The sequence below is a fragment of the Jaculus jaculus genome, chromosome 18 (assembly GCF_020740685.1).
Source record: "Jaculus jaculus isolate mJacJac1 chromosome 18, mJacJac1.mat.Y.cur, whole genome shotgun sequence".
NCBI classification, from domain to species: Eukaryota; Metazoa; Chordata; class Mammalia; order Rodentia; family Dipodidae; genus Jaculus; species Jaculus jaculus.
The window spans coordinates 13070274-13091570 of record NC_059119.1 but is presented as its reverse complement, the minus strand read 5'-3'; the positions used below and the strand labels follow the sequence as shown (position 1 = coordinate 13091570).

At 55.2% G+C, this 21297-nt stretch overlaps 2 protein-coding genes across 2 annotated transcripts in view; one reads left to right on the top strand and one right to left on the bottom strand.

Moving 5' to 3' along the window:
- Window positions 1-21297, bottom strand: part of Cdh23 (cadherin related 23) — a 402602-nt gene that overhangs the window by 105498 nt on the left and 275807 nt on the right. Inside the window, exons 22-27 of the mRNA XM_045137514.1 lie at window positions 19597-19786; window positions 19112-19257; window positions 15269-15488; window positions 13404-13556; window positions 11679-11792; window positions 7211-7359 (exon numbers count right to left, since the gene is read on the bottom strand). Coding sequence (XP_044993449.1) covers window positions 7211-7359; window positions 11679-11792; window positions 13404-13556; window positions 15269-15488; window positions 19112-19257; window positions 19597-19786 — 972 coding nt within the window. The remainder of the gene's footprint in view (window positions 1-7210; window positions 7360-11678; window positions 11793-13403; window positions 13557-15268; window positions 15489-19111; window positions 19258-19596; window positions 19787-21297) is intronic.
- On the top strand, window positions 728-8312 carry C18H10orf105 (chromosome 18 C10orf105 homolog). Its single transcript, XM_045137517.1, has 2 exons — window positions 728-825; window positions 4805-8312. The coding sequence occupies exon 2, from the start codon at window positions 4810-4812 to the stop codon at window positions 5215-5217; it is 408 nt and encodes a 135-aa protein (XP_044993452.1). The 5' UTR covers window positions 728-825; window positions 4805-4809; the 3' UTR covers window positions 5218-8312.

The window sequence follows — 21297 nt, the reverse complement described above, 5'->3', positions numbered from 1 at the left end:
CTGCAAATTAGTCAGGGATGTGACTTTTGTGAGTTGTAGCTCCCGCTGGAAGGGGCGGATGTCTTTGGATCACCCATGCTTCAGTAAGCAACCTCAGTAAACTTGCTGGTGGTGTCCGGAATGCAGAGGCCCCAGATTTGATGGGAAAGCTGCTCAAGAAACGGGCTCCTAACAGGCAGGCTGTTTGCAGAGAAGCTTTGGGTTTCCTTGAAGAAGGGGTCCACCAGGGGAGGGGTGTGTGCATGCAAAGCGAGAACATTTTGGTGGTCTACCAGAATGGGAGGAGCATGGTCTTGGTTGTCCGTTAGACCTGAGTTCTTTAACCTCTGAGAACACCTTACTTTGGCAGTCAGACTCCTTCGAAAGGGAAATGCTTTCCTGGGAAGCTTCAAAGGACAGGGACCAGGGGCTATCCCAGAGAGTCTTGGGGTTCTCGGGGATAAGGGTCCATTACTCTGCCTGCCTCTTTCTTGCTGCCTGTCAGCTTGTGGCCCCTCTCCCCGGTAACCTGGGGGCTGGCAGGCATTGAATAGCCGACCATACCATTCCAACTTCCCAGGGGGAAGGAGGGAGCCCTCTGGGGCCTGAGAGGCAGTTAAACCCCACAGAGCTCCAGGGAAACAAGCGGGAGTGAAGCAGAGGGTTCCCCTTTCCCTCTCGCCATCCGGTTGCCATCCCTACCTTCTGGTTGTCCCCTCCCCCAGCCAGGCCAGGACTCTCCCAGCAAAGCCAGGTCAAGCTGCAAGAGCAGAGCACTTAGGACAGGGCTGAGCCTGGGGGTCTGTCCTGGGATAGCTTGGGAGACCGAGTGCGGACCACGGTGAGGTCAGTGCCTGAGCGACTATAGAGATGGCCTGGTGAGGGTGGTTGGGGGGACCCTGGCTGGAGACTCAGGGAAGATGCAAAGATGTGTTCAGACCTGGGCTGCTCCTCCGTAGTTTTGAGTAGAAACGAGGCCTACTGAGGGGTAGGGGCTGGGCCAATGCCACACAGCAGCCTTCTCTACTTGGCCAAGCTCTGAGAGAAGAAAGAAGGTTCTAGAAAGACCTTGCAGAGGTGCCTCCAGAGCAGGGCCCCTTTCCCTTAGAACCAGCTGTTCTGGTAGCGGGGGCAGAGGGTGTCGGGGGGACCTGTCAGCTGGCCTTAACTCAAGCTCAGGGCTCGGTCTCTAGATAGTTTCAATATTTTGGAATCACTGGCTGCTACCCACGCTGCCCAGATGCCCGTCACAATTAGTTAGGTTCATGCTGAACCAGTCCCAGGGCCTACAGCCTTGCAGCTACTCCGGGTCCCTTTGAGGCCTGGAGCTAGCAGGATCGAGGCCTGCCTGGGCTCAGTCTGCCCTTTCCTTACTCGGGCCAAGTGCATTACTGGAGGAGGCTCAAGGGATGGCTGGTTTCTCCCCTTGGGAGGTGGCAGTGGGCACACCCCATCCCTCCTCCAGCTCAGACTCCAGAGAGGGCTGACCCATGGGTGTTACCCAAGCCAAAACACTCTCCTGGCCTGAGGTCTGGAAGGCGGGGGCCCTGGGCAGCTAGACGGGCATCAGAGTTTCCAGCCGGGGGAGGCTGCAAGGGCTGGCAGGGGCGGTGGCAGGGGACGGGTGGCAGCTGGGTGGGGAGCTCTGGATGCCCTCAGTCAGCTGGGTGCAGGAGCCAGGAGTTGGGTCCTACAGCTGGTGAGTACCGAGGCGGGGCGGGGGGCTCTGGGGTGGGGGCCTGGGTAGCCACGTTCCGCATCTCCCACTATCGGGAAGGGACGCCCCCCTCCCCAGCTACAGGTAGAGCCCTGGCCTCACCTACGCTCCTCTTCTGAAGGGCTTTGGTGCTAGAACCTGGGAGGGACCCCAACCAGCTGGGGAGGAGGAAGCTGCCCTCCCCAGCCTTGGGAGAGACTCCAAGGATAGACAGACAGATAGAAAGGCTGTCGTTTTTCTCTAGGCCTTCTTTTGAACTTCCTGCCCTGGGTTGGTCCATTTGAATCAAATATCTTTAGCTGCTAATCCAGCTCCTAAGGCCATTTAAAATACAGATGTTGGCCCAGCAGCCAGATGGAGCCTGTCTGTATGTTTTGTTTGGCGGGTACCATGTTTCCAATAGTTGAAAATTCATTTCATTTTTTTTTTTTTGGAATCAAATTTATCTGGTCTTTTGCAATCTCTCTCTCCTCTCTCTTTTTTTTTTTTTTTGCCTTAGACAAATTTTAATTAGCTACCAATATTTATTTCTATATTTGATAGAAAGGGAGAGAGTATGCCAGGGCCTCTTGCCACTATACATGAACTCCAGATGCATGAGCCACTTTGTGCATCTGATGTTATGTGGGCACTGGGGAATTGAACCCGGGCCATCAGGCTTTGGGCGAGCAAGTGCCTTTGACCACTGAGCCATCTCCCTAGGCTTAGTTGCCAGTATTTAAATAAGAATGTTTACAAAAAAAAAAAAACCCAGAAACAAATAAACAAACAACAAAATATGTTTCTGGCTTCCTTTGAGAAGCTGAAGAGTCTGGTGCACAGGCCCCGCCTGCCAGGGAGGGGCAGTGGGCACTCTCCTCAGAGTGGCCCACCTGTCTTCTTTGGCAGTGGGTAACCTGTAGCTAGGCTCTGGAATCTTTATCAGCCGCCACCCAGATATGTTGGACCAGCAGTTAAGCCTGGTTCTCATCTCCGGAGACCACGGGCTGTGCCCCCCGAGCAAGAGGACGTTGTGGGGTGATCATGGGAAGGCCTGGCTGGTGGGTGGCGCTACCAGGCCGGCCTCTAGTCCCACTCTCTCACCTCCCTGGGGTCTTATTTTCCGCGGTGTCTGAGCAGCTCACCGGGCTCCCAGAGGGCTGGGAGCTAGAGAGATAGGCATGCTGTGGGTCAGGAACCAGGACACCCGGTCATGCCCTGTACCCGCCCACAGGACCTTCAACTTGGCCTCTCTGTACCTGGGCCTCAGTTTCTCTGGGAGTGGGTTAGACTGTATCCAAAAGCAGCAACAGAAATATCCATGGCACCAGGCAGGTGAAACTGGAGCATGGTGAACCTGTCAGGGAGCGTGGGAAGCTAGGGGGCTCATGCCCCGTCTCAAGGGGATCGTTGCTGGCACCGGGCGGGAAGATGGCCCAGGATGGTTGGTGGTGAAATTCTGACATTTCAAGACAGGCCATGTACCTAGATATCTACAGGAATCCCTTTCTCTTCTCCTCCCTTCCTTTCTCCTTCCTCCTTTATTCCCTCCTTCCCTCCCTTCTTCCTTTCTCCCTCCCTCCCTCCCTCCCTGCCTCCCTCCCTTCCTTCCCTCCCTTTCTCTCTCTCTCTATTTTTTTTTTAAATTTTGTTTTCTTTCAAGGTAGGGTTTCACTCTAGCCCGGGCTGACCTGGGAACTCACTCTGTAGCTCCAGGCTGGCCTCAAACTCACAATGATCCTCCTACCTCTACCTTCCAAGTGCTGGGGCTAAAGGCATGTGCCACCATGCCTGGTTCTCTCTCTCTCTCTCTTTTATGTATGTGCATGTGCAGGCTAGAGGATGACCTTGAGTGTGGTCCTCAGGATCACTGTCCACTTTTTTTGGAGACTTGTTGGCCGGGAGCTCATCAGTTAGGCCAGGCTGGCTGGCCAGTGAGGCACAGTGACCTTCCTGCCTCTGCCTCCCTAACGTGTGTCAAACTCAAGTCCTCCTGCTTGTGAGGCAAGAACTTTGCTAACTGATACATCTAGCCCCCCATTATATACTTCCTTATACATACATACATATATATTTTTTTGGAGGGGGGATTTTTTTGGGACAAGTTCTCATGTAGCTCAGGCTGGTCTTGAACTCCTGATCCCTGTGCCTTCACCCCCTGAATACTGGGATTGCAGGTGCACCGCTACACCCAGTTTAGAAAAGACCATCATATTAAACTAAAAACATGGCAAGGCCCCTAGTGTGTTACGTCAGCATTAGACTTCGGCTAAGGACCCTGCCGGGCCACTGGTGTGTCTTATGGTCTATGACTTGCTCCTCCTGGTCACTAACTTATGGACAGAGTTAGACCTATGCTTTCCAGCCCAAGACTGTAGTGGTTAACACGTGAGACTTCATTTTAAAGTGCCTTTTTTGGGGGTGGGGGGGTTATAAGGTAGGGTTTCACTCTAGCCTAGGCTGGCCTGGAATTCACTATGGAGTCTCAGGGTGGCTTCAAACTCACGGTGATCCACCTACCTCTGCCTCCCGAGTGCTGGGATTAAAGGGGTGTGCCACCATGCCCAGCTAAAATACCTTTTTAAAAAAAACATATAACTGCCTTTTGCTTCCTTCATGACAGAGGGACAGGGGTGGAGCAGAAAGAGATCCTGAGGGCATGAAGAGATGGCTTAGTGGTTAAGATGTTTGCCTGCAAAGCCAAAGGACCCAGGTTTGATTCTCCAGGACCCACATAAGCCAGATGCACAAGGTGGTGCATGCATCTGACGTTCATTTGCAATGGCTGAAGGCCCTAGAACACCCATTCTCTATCTGCCTCCCTCCCTCTCTCTCTCTCTCTCTCTCTCTCAAATAAATAAAATAAATAAAAATTAAACTATTTTTTAAAAATATTTAAAAAAGAGAGACACTCCCAGAGTTCAGACTTAGCCACATCACCGACCAGCTGTGTGTGACAAGCTCTTAGGCCCGTCACTACGCTGGGCCTCACTGTCCTAACGTGTCATGTGGCTACTGTGATAGCGTGTTCAAGGACTCATCCCCATCCTGGCTTCCTGGATGCGTCTCGCCCGCCCTGCCTGAGGTCCAGCTGATTTTCTCTAAGCCTCTGTCCTGTGTCTGATGCAGGTACCATGAGCACAGGGGGCCCCAGCCTTGCCAGCCCGGCAGCCAGCAGCCCTCCAGCCTTCCTCACAGCTCCGGGCAGCCCCGGCACTCGAGCCGAGGTGGCCGCCGACCCCATCCCCGCTCTCGTCGCCCTGGCCTGCATCTTCCTCCTGCTGGCCTCCTGTCTGCTCTTCATGATGCTCTGCAAGCCCGCTGCTCTGGACCCCGGGCGCCGCCGGGCCCGGGAATGCATGCCGCACCACCCCACGAGCCCCAGCGAGCCCAGGCTGCGGCTCTGGAAGCGCCTGGGCTCCCTGCGCCACTCCCTGCGCAGCTTCCACAGAGGCCGGCCCTCGGCCCCCCGACGGCCCCCCGCGCGGGGCTGGGAAGATGCAGGAGGCGACTGTGACTGCACAGAAGCCACCAACATGTGACGAGGTGTCCAAACTGAACGTAGGCCCACCCCAGCTCCCCCTGCCTCTGGCACAGCTTGGCGCCACAGGCTGCAGGACCACCGCCCGGTCACTCTGGGCCCCATGTCACGCCCCTCCTTCCCTCTGAGCCTAGTGTCGCCTCCTGGGAGTCCCTGAAGACCCCTGCTGCTGTTTGCTAGCAGACCCCTGGGCCAGAAGGTCCTCACGTCCCCAGGCCAAGGCCGAACACTGCCTGCTTCTCAGATTTGGAAACTGGCCAGAAGAAGGGACTTAGCTCCTGGGCCAGAGTCAGCTGGCCTCAGGGTCCCCCATGATGAGGCTGCCTCGCCCCACTCTGCTGTGACCCAGAGCCAACCCTATTAAGGACTGAGCTCCAGCCTTGACATTCCCTAGTGCCCAGTGCAGAGACTCGCTCCCCAGCCTGCAGCATGCTCTGGGGTGCTGCCTACGGTTTATCTTTCTAGCCTCTTCCTGAGCAGAGCGACTGCAGGCAACTGAATGACCTGTCCCCCCTGTCGGTGGCCTCTCCTTCACTGCGACCCCCTTCCACGAAGTCCTCTTGTCCTTCCGGTGGAACTGAGCTTCTGTCGCAGGCACCACGAGGCCTGGAGCTCGGGGTCTCCCGCGAGTGTGGGGGAGGGCAGCAGTGTGCGGGTGTCTGTCTGTTTTATCTCACAAGCCCGGGAGCTGCAGAGAGCCGGTCTCCCCTGGGGCACCCCTAAAGGAAGGCTGCTCTCCAAGCAGACCCTGGAGTGGAGACCGCTGTGCGGCAGGGTGACCTCAGAGAGGGAGGGCAGCTTTGCAGGACACTTCCAAGGCCGGGGGGCCGGGGACGCCCTGAGACCCTGACCTTCTGAGCAGAAGCAGAGCCGTGGTTACTCAAGAGGTCCACGGTGTCAGCCTGTGTGCCGCGGGGCCCAGAAGCAGGGCTCTGACCCTCTTTTGGTTGCTCACCCACCGTTGTCCCCCTGGCCCGCAGGCTGCTTGTCTGCAGAGGTCTGAAGAAGGAGTGGCTACGGCCCGGAGGGACTGTCCATCGCCTGCTGGCTTGCTACTTTGGGTGGACTTCTCGGGAAGCGTATCAGTGGACTGGGATGGGAGATAGATACTAGGCTGGAGTGGGGCCCTATTACGTCTTGGTGGGAGGCTGTTAAGTCCTGCTCCCCAGCAGAGGCCAGAGGGAGGGAGCCTCCTTCTAGAGCTAGCCCCCGATTCCTGCCTGTCTCTGAGCTTTCCTCGACTCGACTGCGAATCAGCTTCCTGTTCCCAGAGCCCCTCTCTTGTCCCTCCCTGGTAGACACGAAGGGACCTGCCTCCCACTCTTCCTCCTTTCCCGGACTGGGGGGAGGCAGGCCCCGCTTTGTTGAGCTTGGCTCAGGCTCAGGTGGATGGAAAGGCCCGAGGCTGGTGAAGGCAGCTCTTCATTCCTATCCCTTCCCACCCCCAGGGACTGAGGCCTGGGCTGTGTGTGAGTCTGTAGGGGGAGAGGGGTGGAGCTGTGTGTTCAGAATCACCCCAGCCCCCCCCCCCAAAAAACCTTCCCCCTCCGAGCCTCTTAGTTGTAGCTCTTGCTTTGAGCCAAAGAATCCTTTCTTCTTCCGCCTGCTTTCTTCTGAGAGAGGAGCCTGGCCAAGGGGGCCGTGAAAGCTGCTCTGTTCTGGCCTGGCTGGGCCCTGGCTCCCTGTCCTTGGGTCCTTGCTGGGAAAGTGAGGTCTCTTCTCTCCCCTGCTCTGAAAGGCCCTTGGCAGGGGCGCGGGGAGGAAGGCCAAGGAGGAGCCAGGGCCCTGTCCTCAGCTAACACAGCCCGAGGCCTGCTCTCCTTGGGAGATGAGAGGGGCACTTTTGCTCTCCCTGCAAGCTGCTTGTGGAGTATCAGCCGCCCTCTCCCCCACGCGCCCCCCGGACTGGCTGTGGTTTCCCCCACTTTTGAGCCTCGATTGGAGCCAGTGTCCCCAGGGCTGAATGCAGCTCTGCCTGTCCCAGGGCCACCTACCTGCACAATGCTGTGGCCCTCCGGGATGTCCTCAGGGACACTGGCCTCGTAGCTGCTTTGCAGAAAGATGGGGCGGTTGTCATTCACATCCAGCACAGTGACAAACACGGTGGCCGTTCCCGTGCGCCGCTTGCCTACGGGGCCATTGTCTGTGAGAGGTGGCGGAGGACAGGTGTTAGGGCCGATTTCTTAGACCTGAACACGCCGGGCCACCAACCGGACATGCTGCTTGTTCCGCCCCAGCCACTGCAAGGGATTCCAGATTAGGGACAGAACTAACAAAAGCTCGTGCTCAGCTGATGCCCGGACAGATGCTCCTGTAACTCAGTCGTCCTCACAGCACCCCTGGGCGGCAGGTGCACGTCTCTTTCCCGGACTCTACGCCCACATTCACAGCCGAGCTAACCAAGGCCCCCACGTGAATGGGATGAACCATCGGTACCCGGAAACCTGAATGTGTTAATTTATTGGGAAAAACAACCTTGGAAGACATAATTAAGTTAAAGATCTTGAGGGGAAGCCATCCTGGTTATCTGCACACCCAATAACTTTCCTTAGAGGAGAAGGCACTCTGAGTGAGCACGGGGAGGGGGGAGGTGCTCGTAGGTCCCAGGAGGACTTTTAGAACCCAGGAATTCAAGAGCAGTCCGGGGCACCACAGTAAGAACCTGTCTCAAAACCCAAACAATGGGCTGGAGAGATGGCTTAGCGGATAAGGCGCTGGCCTGAGACGCCTAAGGACCTAGGTTCGATTCCCCAGGTCCCACGTAAGCCAGATGCACAAGGAGAGACTGTGGCCCTGCTCACACCTTGATGTTGAGTTTCCAGAACCAGGAGAGAACCCACGTCTGTTTTTATGCGGCCAAGTTTGTGCAGAGTGGTTCTAGCAAGTTTGGGTGGTAAGATCACAAAGCAAGCTGCTGTCAGGAGTGGGGTGGGGAAGGCGGCAAGGGGACACAGATGATGCCGCCTCAAGAGCAGCTGTCCTCTGCTCCAGTCACAGTGATGAGGGGTTATGGGGCCAGAGATATCGGGCTTCTGGTTTCTTCAAAGAAATGGATATCTGAACCTTTGAATAAAAGCTCCTGGTTTTTTAAAAACATTCCCTCCTAAGTGTTGCTACTTATAAAACATCAAACTGGTTGAACTGCGCGGTGACAAGGGCAGAAGCACAGTCCATGCTGTCATCCACGGCAGCCTGGGGAGGAGTTTCCCTGATCTGGCCGTTTTTATGAGAGAGAGAGAGAGAGAGAGAGAGGGGGGGGGGGGAATGAACACGTGCGCTAGGGCCTCCAGCCACCGTAATGGGACCCCAGACACGTGTGCCACCTTGTGCGCATGTGTGACCTTGCCTTTAACCACTGAGCATTCTCCCCAGTCCAAGAGAGATTTTTAAATATTTATTTTTATTTATGAGAGAGAGGGGGGGGGGGGAGAATGGGTGCTCCAGGGCCTCTAGCCACTGCAAACTCCAGATGCATGCACCACCTTGTGCATCTGGCTTACATGGGACCTGGAGAATTAAACTGGGATCCTTGGGCTTCCCAGGCAAGTGCCTTAATTACTAAGCCATCTCTCTAGCCCCCAAGAGAGACTTTCAGTATAGATTTTAATCACACAGTTTAAAAAAAAGACACCCTTGGAAATAAAGCAAATACACACCCAAGATCATGAGTTTGAGCTTTTTTGAGGTGGGGGGTTCGAGGTAGGGTCTCACTCTAGCCCAGATTGACCTGGAATTCACTATGGAGTCTCAGGGTGACCTTGAACTCATGGTGATCCTCCTACCTCTGCCTCCCGAGTGCTGGGATTAAAGGTGTGAGCTACCACACCTGGCTAAGTTTGAGATTCTTAAAAAATAGTCGCAGTAGGGGCTGGAGGGATGGCTAAGCAGTTAAGGCATTTGCCTGCAAAGTCAAAGGACTCAGGTTCGATTCCCCAGGACCCACGTTAGCCAGATGCACAAGGGGGCGTATGCATCTGGAGTTCATCTGCAGAGGCTGGAGGCCCTGGTGCACCCATTCTCTCTCTCTCTCTCTCTTCCTCTTTCTCTGTCAAATAAAAATAAAATATTAAAATAAAATTATAGTCACAGTAGAGTGTCTTTATAGGAGCTGTACATCGTCTTTTTGGTAGCTTCCGAAGCACATCTCCTAGGGTTGCTAAGAAACCTAAATTGAGCTCAGAGGGTGGTGCCTTTGCATCGGGTAGGATCACAGCCAATGACGTAAGACCCTAGGTCACAAGAGTTGCAGGGGACGTGAAGATTTCACTATAAACAAAGGTCTAGTCTTGTTTGTGAAATTCCCAGAAAATATCTGGAACAGGAATGAGGCCATCCTGGAAGGTCATATGGACTCCGGCCTTAAGCACGGTTCACTGTTATTTTACAGCTCTCTCTAGATAAGAAGAGTATTGTCTCCATGCCGGCAAATGTGCTGAAATTCTTGTTTCTTCTCATCTGCTGAGAGGCTTCAACCAGTCTCCAGGGTGAGGGGCTCCTTTTCCTTCCCATGTCCCCTTCATTTCCCCTGTCCTTCTCTCCTGCCTCAAGACCAGTGCGTCTACAGGATAGATTTGAATAGGGGTTGTTGGTGTTCAGATGTACGCATGGACCCTGCCTGACTCCTGCGCTTCCCAGGGCTGGGATCTCGGAGGACAGGACCCTGCGGCCAGCCTGAGGCAGCTCCCGGCTCTCCCCTATCGAGGAGGACACTCCTACGCAGTGGTGTGTGTCCAGGCCAGGACGCTCGTCCCAGAGAGAAGCAAGGCAGCTGGGCTGGCTGGGGACCAAGGGTGACATAGTTCTTCCTCAGACCAGCTGGCCACATGCTGGGATGCATCCCCCCCCACCCCAGCACCCCGCCTCTGCTCCAAGGTACCCTGTCCCATTCTCCTAGGTTACTCCCCCAGAGGCCCTGCCGACTTGCCTCAGCTGGGGACGCGCCTTCTAAGAGAGCAGAACTGGAGCTCTCTGCCCTTGCCAGCTAGAATCTGCAGCCAAGGGTGGGACCGGGGGTGACAGCTCTCCAGAGGGAAGGTGTCACCTCAGGCTACATTCAGGATGGAGAGGTGGCAGGGCAGGGTCAAGGGTGGTTGGTTGAGGAGGGAAAGTGAGGCATAGCTCGTTCCTGCTCCTCGGGTACTCAGGGAGCTTCTAAGAGATCCAGGAGCTACTGGGGCCACCCAGGCCCCTGTCCCTCCAGAGGCCCCCACTGCCTGGAGATCAAAGGGCAGACTTCTGGCTCAAGATTTAGGTCTCCACATCTGGGCTCCCTGGCGCGCCACACCTTGGGCTTGCATGCATGTGGGCACATGTGCATGCTTCCTCTTCTCCACCTCTGGGTTCCCGCATGAGCCCAGGAGCCCTCTCCTTGACTTACTGAGTGCTCACAGCCTTCCGGGCTGCAGTGGGCACTCCTTGTCTCTGCCCATCATCACATCCTGCACTTTCCTGGGAAGACCCTGTCCTAACTGACCCTCTGAAAACCCCACTCCCTGTCTCTGAGACTTGGGGTTCCAGACATAGAAATTCCTCCCCTTGTTCCCTTCTTCAGGGATGAGCACACGGCATGCCTAATTAATAGCAATCTCACTCCCCTAGCCACAATGAGGGGCTCAATGGGCATCAGGACACACGGAACTGCTCGAAGCTAATCCAAGGGTTTTGGTCGAGGAGGCTGTGAAGGAGGCCAGCACTCCCTGCTCTGTTGTTGCCCTTGAACCTTGGAGGATGTTGAACCCCGGGACGGCTGTCAAGAGGGGCCATCATGGCACAGAGATCGAAACCAACACACAGGGGCAGAACCAGCCCACACAGACTAAGGCTGACAGCATCTCTGAGCCCTGACTCTGGTCACTGGTGTTGTGACTCACACTGCTGAGTTTATTTTTAAATTTGTACTTCCACCAAGAAGCTTTCCTCCATGATCCTCTACAGTTCTGTCCCTCTCCATATGTGATCTTCTTCCCTGTTGTGTTGGAGAGGGAACCTGTGGCCTTGCATGTGCTAGGAAGGCTCTCTACCACTGATCCTCACACCCAGTATTTTTACTTGCTAGGAGAGAGAGAGAGATAGAGAGAGAAAGAGAGAGAGAGAGAGAGAGAGAGAGAGAGAGAGAGAGAGAGAAAATAGGTGCACTAGAGTCTCTAGTCACTGCAAATAAACTCCAGACGCATGCGCCACTTTGTGCATCTGGCTCTACATGCGTACCGGGGAATCGAACTCAGGTCATTAGGCTTTGCAGGCAAGCACCTTAACTGCTGAGCCATCTCTCCATTCCCTAGTGGTGTTTATTTTTTAATTTTTATTCTGAGATAAGGGCTCAGTAACTTCCGGTGAGTGGGAGGTGGCGCTTTCTCCACTGGCCTCAGAGCAGAGTTCAACCTCTGGCTCCAGGCCTGGCGCACTGTGTGAACTCAGCCTGGGAGGACCGGGCTGGCGGCGTGCAGGGCAGCTGGCACCTACCGATGGCCTCCAGGACGAGCGTGTACGCGGCCGTGGTCTCGCGGTCCAAGCCCACCACAGTTCTCACCACGGCGTCGCGGTAGCCCACGCTGAACTTCCCGTCCACGTTCCCTCCTGTGGCAGAGTAAAGGAAGCTTCAGGTTGGGTGGCAGAGTTAGTTGTATGCCAGGGTGAGGGTGTGCCCTGACATGCCCAGGATTCACCCAAATAGGCTGTTGGTCTTTTACAGGCAGAAACACTGAGGTCCCTCGAGAACACTGCTGCTGGAGGCTCAGATAAAGGTGCAGCCTGCATGGACGAAAGACCAGAAGCCCAACGCTTACTGAGCGCTCACTGTGTCCTTGTATATCTGCTGCATGCGAACCAGTTCATGGAATCGCTGCTCCACATGACTTCTCTGCCCTGCCCTGATGTCTTATGTACGGGCCTTTGTCCTTCCACTCTGCCCCTGTCCATCCTCTTGAGGAGGCTGAGCAGTTGACCTGTGTTGGGACTTTTACATGTGGCCAAGGACTGACTTTGGGGTGAGCTGAGTGTTCCTCGGTACCCTCATCCCGCAGGTGAGATGGAGAGGGGCTGAAGCCCACAGCTTTGAGTGGGGACTCACCGAGGACCATAAGATGGAGCATCAGGGAAGGGTGGGCGGGACCCAGGTTAGGCTGTGGAGCGAGGAAGGGAGCCAGGGAAGGGCTCCACCGGGTACCTTGCAGAAGCCTTGTGGTGAGTTGGCTGCAGTTCAGGATGATGGGCAGCAGAGGGCGCAACTGCACTGGCACTATCTAGGACTGGGGTTATGTGCAGAAAGTGATGGGGAAATCTGGAAGGGTTCTCAGTGGGCCAGCAGGAATCACTCAGTTTGGGGTGCTCAGGAAGCGACTGGGGACCGAAAGACATTCCTCTCTCCTTATATGGGTTGCTCCTTGGTAAAGACCTTGAGATCAAACTCCCAGAGGTCCTTGGAGTTCAAGATGTATTTGTCTGCCAGGGACAAACCCTGGCTCCTTGCGGGTCAGGGAGGCACTGAGACGTGATTAGTGTTCCTGCCTTAACGTTTGGGCTGATTCCACTTGTGGGGCCCCGGGGAGTCTCATTAGCTGTGCCTTTCCTGGGGTGGTCTTCAGGCCAGGAGGTGGGGAGGGAGGAGATTTGAGAAGGAGAGCTGGGGAGCCGCAGGAAGCTGCGAGGGACAGGTGTCAGGGAGGGTGGTGGGAGTGCCCACACGTGTACAGGCACGTGCGCACAGATGCACCGCGTGCGCGCAGAATGAGGTCAGTGTGTAAGATGATCACGGGCCTGTGTTGTCTGGCCAGGCGGGGGGGGGGGGGGGGTCAGGCTCCGAAGCCAGCAGAAAAATTGTTCCGATCCAGGAAATGACAAGCGCCTACGAGCCTGCCGTTCCCTACAGCCTCTGCTACCATGGCAGACATCATTAATCGATGACGGCTCACTTTCCCCACTGAGCCACATCAGCTTTCCCCACAGCACTCTAGGCGGTGGCTACTGGGGACTTTTCTAGCTCAAATCAGTTCATTTAGGGAGTATCAACCATCCATCTGCCTCTCCACAGATGGCAATTTTCCTCATGAGTAAATGGTCCTGGGGCGGGGGGGGGGGGAGGCAAAGGTCTAGAGACCCGCCCCCCCCCTTTTGCACGCTCCCACCGCCCACCCGATGGGGTCCCCGCCCGGAGGGGTGGCATGGGCCCAGGGGGCAGCAAGGTGGCACCTGTGATAAAGAAGCTGAGCTCGGCATTGAGGCCCACGTCGTCGTCGGTGCAGTTCAGCCAGACCACGCGGAACTCGCGGGGGACGTCCTCGGACACAGACACGTTGTACACGGCGGGAGAGAAGGTGGGGCTCTCGTCGTTCACGTCCAGTACTGTGGACACAAGGGGCGCCTGGGGCTAAGCCTGGCTCTTGCCAAGGATGACCTGGACCATGTTGGAAAGGGATTCCCAAGGAGGGCATGGCCCTTAGGCGGCATGTGTGCCAATGGTCACGGACCGAGGGTCCCCTGATGGTCACTGGGCTGAGTCCGAAATTACCAGGGCTCCAGCACCTCCCATTACCTTTGAGGCTCACAGCTGCTCATGCTGTCGGAGGGAGGAGAGAAGGTTCCAGAGCATCTCCTCCGCATGTGCTTAACAATAACAATGGCAATAATAACATGCCGCTCACAGGGACCACGGAATCCCCCCCCCTCCAAAAATGCTGAGTCCACACCAAGGGTCTCCCACACCGTCCACACCCACCCCTCACGGCATCCTTACGAGGTTCGCATTACCCAAGACACAGAACAGGGAGGAAAGCGGAAGCTCCGAACAGTTGAGCAATGCACCCACAGACACACAAGTGACAGGGTCGGGGAGCTGACTCCCCATTTGTGAAGGGCCCCAGCTGCCTCTGCAAACTTCCCTCAAGGCTAACTTTTCCCTTAAGGCTTTGTTTGTCCAGCTTTGCAGGGAAGATGTCAGGCCCATCTTCTCTGGACAGGTGGGGATTGTGGTGACCCTTATAAGTGAGATTGAGCCCAGGCAGGTCAGCTACTCTCTGGAGTCACCAGAAAAGTGACGGGCCGTCGTTGGTTGGCACCCACAGAGCCCTTGGAGATAGGTCCACTTCTGGGGACATACTCCTTGTGGGTCATTCGTGAGGAAGTGGGTCCCCCAGTTGCCCTCAGGCACGTATGGGTGGGCTTCGCACCCACGGGAGAGACAATAGCCAGCTCAGAGAGCCTCGGCATCTCAGGTCTCCACTGGAGAGGGCTGGGGCGTGTCTGTGAAGAGTTAACCACTTCCTCACTCCCCGTGTCCTACGAAGGCACTGAGCACATGGTAGTGCACCTTGTCCCGTAAGCCCCACACTTACTTACTTGCCTCGTGGTTATTCCTGGCTCTGCATTATTTCCTCGTGGAAATGACACACTTCAAGCGGATTGAAGTCACGTTCCATTGTACAGGTTGGGGACCATGGGACCCAGCTTACGAGCCTCAAGGAGTAAAGAATCTAGGAGTACGTGTGTGTATGGGGGGGTGTGCTGTCTACCCTTTCCGAAGGGTGTTTACATTGAGAAAAATGCTATCTTCCCTAAGATGACAGGCTTGCTCAGGACCCTGGGATCCTGGAGCCAGTCCGGACTCTCTGTAGATACTGCAGAGGCAAAGAGGCTCTGCGCCCTGAGGCAGTAGCCAAGTAGGGACAAGGCTCATTTGGCATTTAAAAACTTTTTAAATACTTTTATTTATTTATTTGAGGGGGGGGGGGGAAGAGAGAGAGAATGGGTGTGCCAGAGCATTCAGCCACGGCAAATGACTCCAGATGCATGTGCCGCCTGGTACATCTGGCTTATGTGGGTGCTGGGGAATTGAACCTGGGTCTTTTGGCTTTGCAGGCAAGCACCTTAACCACTAAGCCATCTCTCCATCTCCCATTTGGCATTTTGAACATGGTGGAGACAAGCAGGGCTGGGCTGTTGGGATGCCCCCCTGGGGAGGGTGTCCCATGGCCAGAAGATAGCCATGGTTAGTGCAGGGAAGTCCCCTCATTCTGATGGCACTACCTAGGGCCCAGCTCCCAGCCGGTGCCCCTTACCTCGGATGGTGAGTGTGCTGGTGGAGCTCTTGGTGGGCGTGCCCGCGTCACTGGCCACCACCCGCAGCTGGTACTCGGCGATACGCTCACGATCCAGCTCGGTGGTGGTCACCACCACGCCACTGCTGCTGTTGATGAGGAAGTCCATGCGGGGCATGCCCACCTGCATGTGGTAGGACACCAGCCCATTCAGGCCCTCGTCCAGGTCGATAGCCACCACCTGACAGGAAGGAGAGGCTCGGTTAGGGGAATGTCAGAATTGATGTCTTATTTATTTACTTATTTATTTATTTATTGGTTTTTCAATGTAGGGTCTTGCTCTAGCCCAGGCTGACGTGGAATTCACAATGTTGTCTCAGGCTGGCCTCGAACTCACCATGATCCTCCTACCTCTGACTCCCGAGTGCTGGGATTAAAGGTGTGCACCACCATGCCCGGCTAGGACTGCCATTTTTCACTTCAGAGTGACCCTTCCTTTCCCACCCATCGGTGTTTGCACAGTAGATATGCCCACCCCCCCCTCTGAGTCTCAGGCCCAGCCACTGTGCTCAAGGGCGATTCCCAGAGCTTTCTTCCAGCCAGGGTATCAGACTAAAAGATGTCCAAATGGGCCCTGATTCACAGTACCAAGGTGAGGACTTGCTTACTGCTGCAAGCCCTGTTCCCCTCTTGGAAAGCCTTCCCAGGTCTCCAGTGGGCCCTGGACCCCTCCCCCCACCAAGTTCTCTAGTGGTTCAGAATCTTCCCTCCTCCTCCAGGCCTTACAACACTGGCTTGGCAGCATTGCTCAGCTTAATGACCATTTTGTTCCTACTGGACCATACTGACTATTACCTGGGCCTTGGCCATGTAGGCTGCTGGCCATGGTTCCTCCCTCCCTGCTTTACTGGGCTTACAAGATAGCTATAAGTGTAAGATGATATTATTATTATTTTGTTAAAGTTACCTGAAGCCAGCATGGTGGCTTACACCTTAATCCCAGCATTTAGGAGGAAAAGGTAGGAGTATCACAGTGAGTTCAAAGCCAGCCTGGACTACAGAATGAACTAATTAAATTTTTTTTTTAAATTATTTGTTTACAAGAGTGGGGGCAGAGAGAACAGGTGCGCAAGGGCCACTGCAAACACTCCAGATGCATGCACCACCTTGTGCATCTGGCTTACATGGGTCCTGGGTAATCGAACCTGGGTCCTTTGGTTTTGCAGGCAAGTGCCTTAAACTGCTAAGCCATCTCTCCAGCCTGAATTCATTTTTTTGAAAAATATTTATTTATTTATTAGAGAGAGGGCGGGAAAGAGAGAAAGAGAGAGAGAGGGAGAATGGGCATGCCAGGGCCTCTAACCACCGCAAACCAACTCCAGATGCACGTGCCACCTTGTGCATCTGGCTTACATGGGTCCTGGGGAATCGAACCTGAGTCCTTAGGCTTCACAGGTAAGTGCCTCAACCACTAAGCTATCTCTCCAGTCCCCTGAGTGAATTCTTATCAGCCTGGGTTACAGTAAGACCCTGCCTCAAAATTCCCCCCAAAAACCACACTCAAGGATTTCATTATTTAGTTCATTTCATTGGAAGCCAAGTGTAGGCAAAGTCCCTCCCCTGTCCCCATGACAGTCTCAGCGGTACACCCAGCCCTGACATGAGCTCTCCCAGCTTGAAACCCCAAGATGATGAAAGTTTGACCTAGTGACCCTCAAGAAGGTGGAGGGAAATGTGTACACACTGCTAAGGAAGGCGCTCTGGATGAAGCCAGCTCTTGCCATTGGAAGACAAAGGTCTTATTTCCAGCCTGGGAGCAGGGCGAGAAGAGATCCAGACCTGGCTTAAATGCCTTCTGACATGGGAGGGGGCTTGCTGTTTCAACGCTGCTTGCACACAGGTCAGATCCCTGCAGAAAGCTCTTGGGATCACGGGGCCTTTCGTGGCTGGGCTCTGAGGCAGGCTGGAGTGGCACGCCCCTCGGGCATCTGAGACCATCCCCGTGACACACTCCCAGCTCCGGCAGGCCCGCCCACGGCTCTGAGAGTCCCTTCTTGGCTCAAGTGTTGACTTGGAGGCATCTTTCCCCACCGTGGTTATATGCAAGCCCCAAGAGACCCAGGTTTGGGGTTCATTGCGCTGTTAACCCCCCACCTCTTGTTCTGGAATTATTCCTTGGAGACTGGCCACTCTCTCCAGATTGTAGCTCCCCCTACTGGGTGCCTAGGTGAATGTTCTGCTGGAGAGTTGATTCCCAAGGGGCAAAACACGCTGTTAACCTCCTCTTACAAGTGAAAGAAATTGAGACAGTTTCAACCAGGAAGCATTGCCCAGGTTACCCCATTCTGATTTCCAGATGAGCAGCCCTGTCTTCTTGGAGTGGGCATGGGCTAACCTGATCTCACCATCTCTCAAGAATGAACCAGGGCAGGCACAAGGAACACCATAGCTACTGTGCATGTTCCGTAATCAAGTACCAGGTCACTTTACAGACCCTGGACACCCCGGATGCCTGTCAGGGTGAATATCCTCAACATAGCCAGGCAGGTGCTAACTGCTATTCCCAGTTCTTGGGTGAGAATGCTATAAGGCTCAGGGAAGTTAATATGTGTGCTCAGAGTTACAGAGCAATGAGAAATAGAATTCGGATGCACATCCATACTGGTCTGACTTCAAAGCCTATGCTTTCTTTTTTACTGTAATTTTTATGAGAGGGAGGGAGGAAGAGAGAGAGAATTGACATGCCCGGGCCTCCGGCCACTGCAATTGAACTCCAGATACGTGCGCCACCTAGTGCTCATGTGCGACACTGCACACTTGTGTCTGGCTTACACAGGACCTGGAGAGTTGAACATGGGTCCTTGGGCTTCTCATGCAAGCGCCTTAACTGCTAAGCCATCGGCCCAGCTCCTGTGCTTTCTTTTATTTTGTGGTGGTGGGGATGGAGCCGGCAGTGTTGTTCACACCAGGCCAATGCTGTACCCCTGATGCCACTGAGCTGAACCCCAGCCCCAGAGCCCACGCTCTTAACCTTGAATGTCTTCTGAGGAGTTTCTAAATGGCTCCTGGTGGGATATCATCTCCGAATCAGCACCTTTAGGGTGGCCCTGACTAAAACAGCGCTGGGGCAGGAGGCAGGGGAGCCACACGCTTTCTGAGCCATAAGGAATTGGGTGAGTCTCTCTTAAGCCTCCACCCAACAGGGAAGGCCCCACTTTGTGTGGCACTGGCATGCGCTCATGGGAGAGGGAAGGGGCACCTGTGCAGAGGGGTCTGACCTTTGTGTTCGAGAATCAAGCCAGTTGGGGTGGTGACGTTTCTCGGGTAGACCTGCACAGATTGGCCTTTGGAACTCTCCTTCCTGTTTATTTCTGCCTTTACCCAACTTCCTGTTTTGCCTGAGGCGCTGTTCCTCCATCTCTCAAAAGTCCACCATTTGGGCTGGAGAAATGGCTTAGTGGTTAAGGCGTTTGCCTGCAAAGCCGAAGGACCCAGGATCCATTCCGCAGGACCCACATGAGCCAGGTGCCCAAGGTGGCACAGGCATCTGGAATTCTTTTGCAGTGGCTAGAGGCCCCGGAGTGCCCATTCTCTCTCTCTCCTCCATCTCTCTCTCTACCTCTTCTCTCTCTCAAATAAATACATAAGAATATCTTTTAAAACTCCACCATCTTCCCAGACCCAGCTTAAGAGCTCCTCCCTGATGTGTCTCCCAGGCCATTTTGGCCATTGCCAGGCCCTCAACAGTGATGATCCCAGCCTGTGTGGCTTGTACGGTTGGGTTCTTGATCCGCCCCCCCCCCCCCGTTGTCCCCGCAAAAGGCTCAACATGGGACCTACAGGGACAAGGTGAGGAGCACTCACTTGGTAGACAGAGACCCCTGTAGGGGTGCCTTCGAGCACCTCCGCCACGAAAGGCAGGTTCTGGAAGGTGGGGTCATTGTCGTTGAGATCCAAGAGATTCACAAACACGGTGGCACTGCTGGTTGCTTTCAGTGGGGGCCTGCCACCTGATGGAACAGGGGAGAGAGATGCCAAGAAGAGAGGAAGATGGGTACAGGAGAAAGTGGGGCGAATTCAGCACCCCCCTCCATTCCAGGGGCCTCCTACAATGAGCAGCCCGGGCTAGGTGTCCCTTCCCAGTCCCTCCCCACCTCAGGTGTCAGGGAGAAGATCACACCAGGGACATGGGCATCCCTCTGCTCTTAGTGACCCAGGCTGCTCCCCCTGGGTGGCCCCAGGACCTCTGAGGACCTTCCCAGGGTGGCATCCTCAGGTCCCTGAGAGTCAAGTCCTGCTGTCTGTCAGGGGGACACCAAGGGGCACGCGGGGTGTGGGGGGGTCCGTACAGTCAGTGACGGAGATAATAATCCTGCGCATCAGTTCGGCCTCCACCGGGTCGGGATTCTCGCGGTCCAGCATGACGTGCGTGGTCCGGATCTTGCCCGTGGTGCTGTTTAGGCTGTAGAACTTATTTGGAGGCTGGATGCTGTAGACCAGGGTCCCGTTCTCTCCTAGGTCTGGGTCCACAGCCACCACCTGCCCAGGAGGAGAAAGACCTCTACCTGAGCAGGTGCAGCGAGGGCGACTCTGTACCCATCTGGGGTTACCTGAGCCACATGCAGTGGGCTCCTCCACCCTGGCAAAGGGCTCTGCTGGGGGTGGGGGTGGGAGGCTGGAGAATCACAAAGTGCACTAGAGCGGGTATCTGAACTTCCGGTGTCTTCACCCACAATGGTTTGGACCGTCCTTGTCTCAGTCAAGCCTGGCTGCTCCATGCACAGGAGTGGAAGCCAGGGAGACAGGATATTTGGTGGACACCTTGCCTGGCACCCATGCGGGTTTGAGCCCTGGCACCACATGAATTGGGCACACACTTCTAGAGTCCCAGCCCTCCAGAGGCTGAGGCAGGAAGCATCCGTAGCTCATGGTGAGCTCAAGGCCAGCCTGGCGTGCATGAGACTCTGGCTTAGGAAGAAAACAAACAGGGCTGGAAAGATGGCTCCGTGGTCAAGGCGCTTGGCTGCAAAGCCTGACCACCCAGGTTTGACCTGCCAGTTCCCGCGGAAAGCCAGACGCACAGAACAGAGTGACACATGTAGCTGGAGTTCATGTGCAGTGGCTGGAGGCCCTGGCCTGCTCATACCTTTCTCTCTGTTTTTTAAATTAATAGATAAATTTAAGCCGGGCGAGGTGGTGCACTCCTTTAATCCCAACACTCAGGAGGCAGAGGTAGGAGGATCGCCGTGAGTTCAAGGCCACCCTGAGACTACATACTAAATTCCAGGTCAGCCTGAGCTAGAGTGAGACCCTCCCTCGAAAAACCTAAATAGATAAATAAATAGAGTGAGAAAAAGGATGGATTGGGCTTGCTGCTCCTGCGTGAGGACCCCATAAGTTAGGACAGCCTATAACTCCCACATGAGTCTGTGATAGTAGTAGGCTCATTGTCCCCTCAGCAATGGGTCCTCTCTATACACTGTCTGCAGAGCCCATTTTACAGATGAGGTTGAGCAAGGCTCTGAGGACTTGAACCCAGGAAGGCTGCTTCCCTAGACTGGGGAACTCCAGAACAGCACTGTCGTCGCCTGCTTCTGCCTTTTCTTTCCAGGCATGCAGAGACATGTTCATGGGCTCTGGAGAGAAGGGCCGCTGAAGGAGCTGCGGTCACGGAGGAGAGGACCTGGGAAGCCTGTGCCTATTCCCTGCTTTGGGTAGAATTTGGGTGCCAGGTGGTGGAAACTGAGCGCCTGCTTGCTAAACTTTCTGTTTCTCTTCTGATGGCCAAATGTGAAAAGCATTAGGCCCTAGGCAGGCAGCCATGAGCCCCAGTTTGGAGGGGAAAGCAGGGCCCAAGATCACTTAGCACCAACGTCGGGGGTACGCCAGCCACCGCCCTCTCTCCGAAAACCTCGAGTCTGGGGACAGCAGCAGCTTTCAGCCCTCAGCCCCACACCACGCTGTGCTACAGAGATGGTTTTAAAACCAGAAGTGGGCAAGGTCACAGTGGGGCACGGTGGCTGCAGTCCCTGGGGCCCCATCAAGACAGT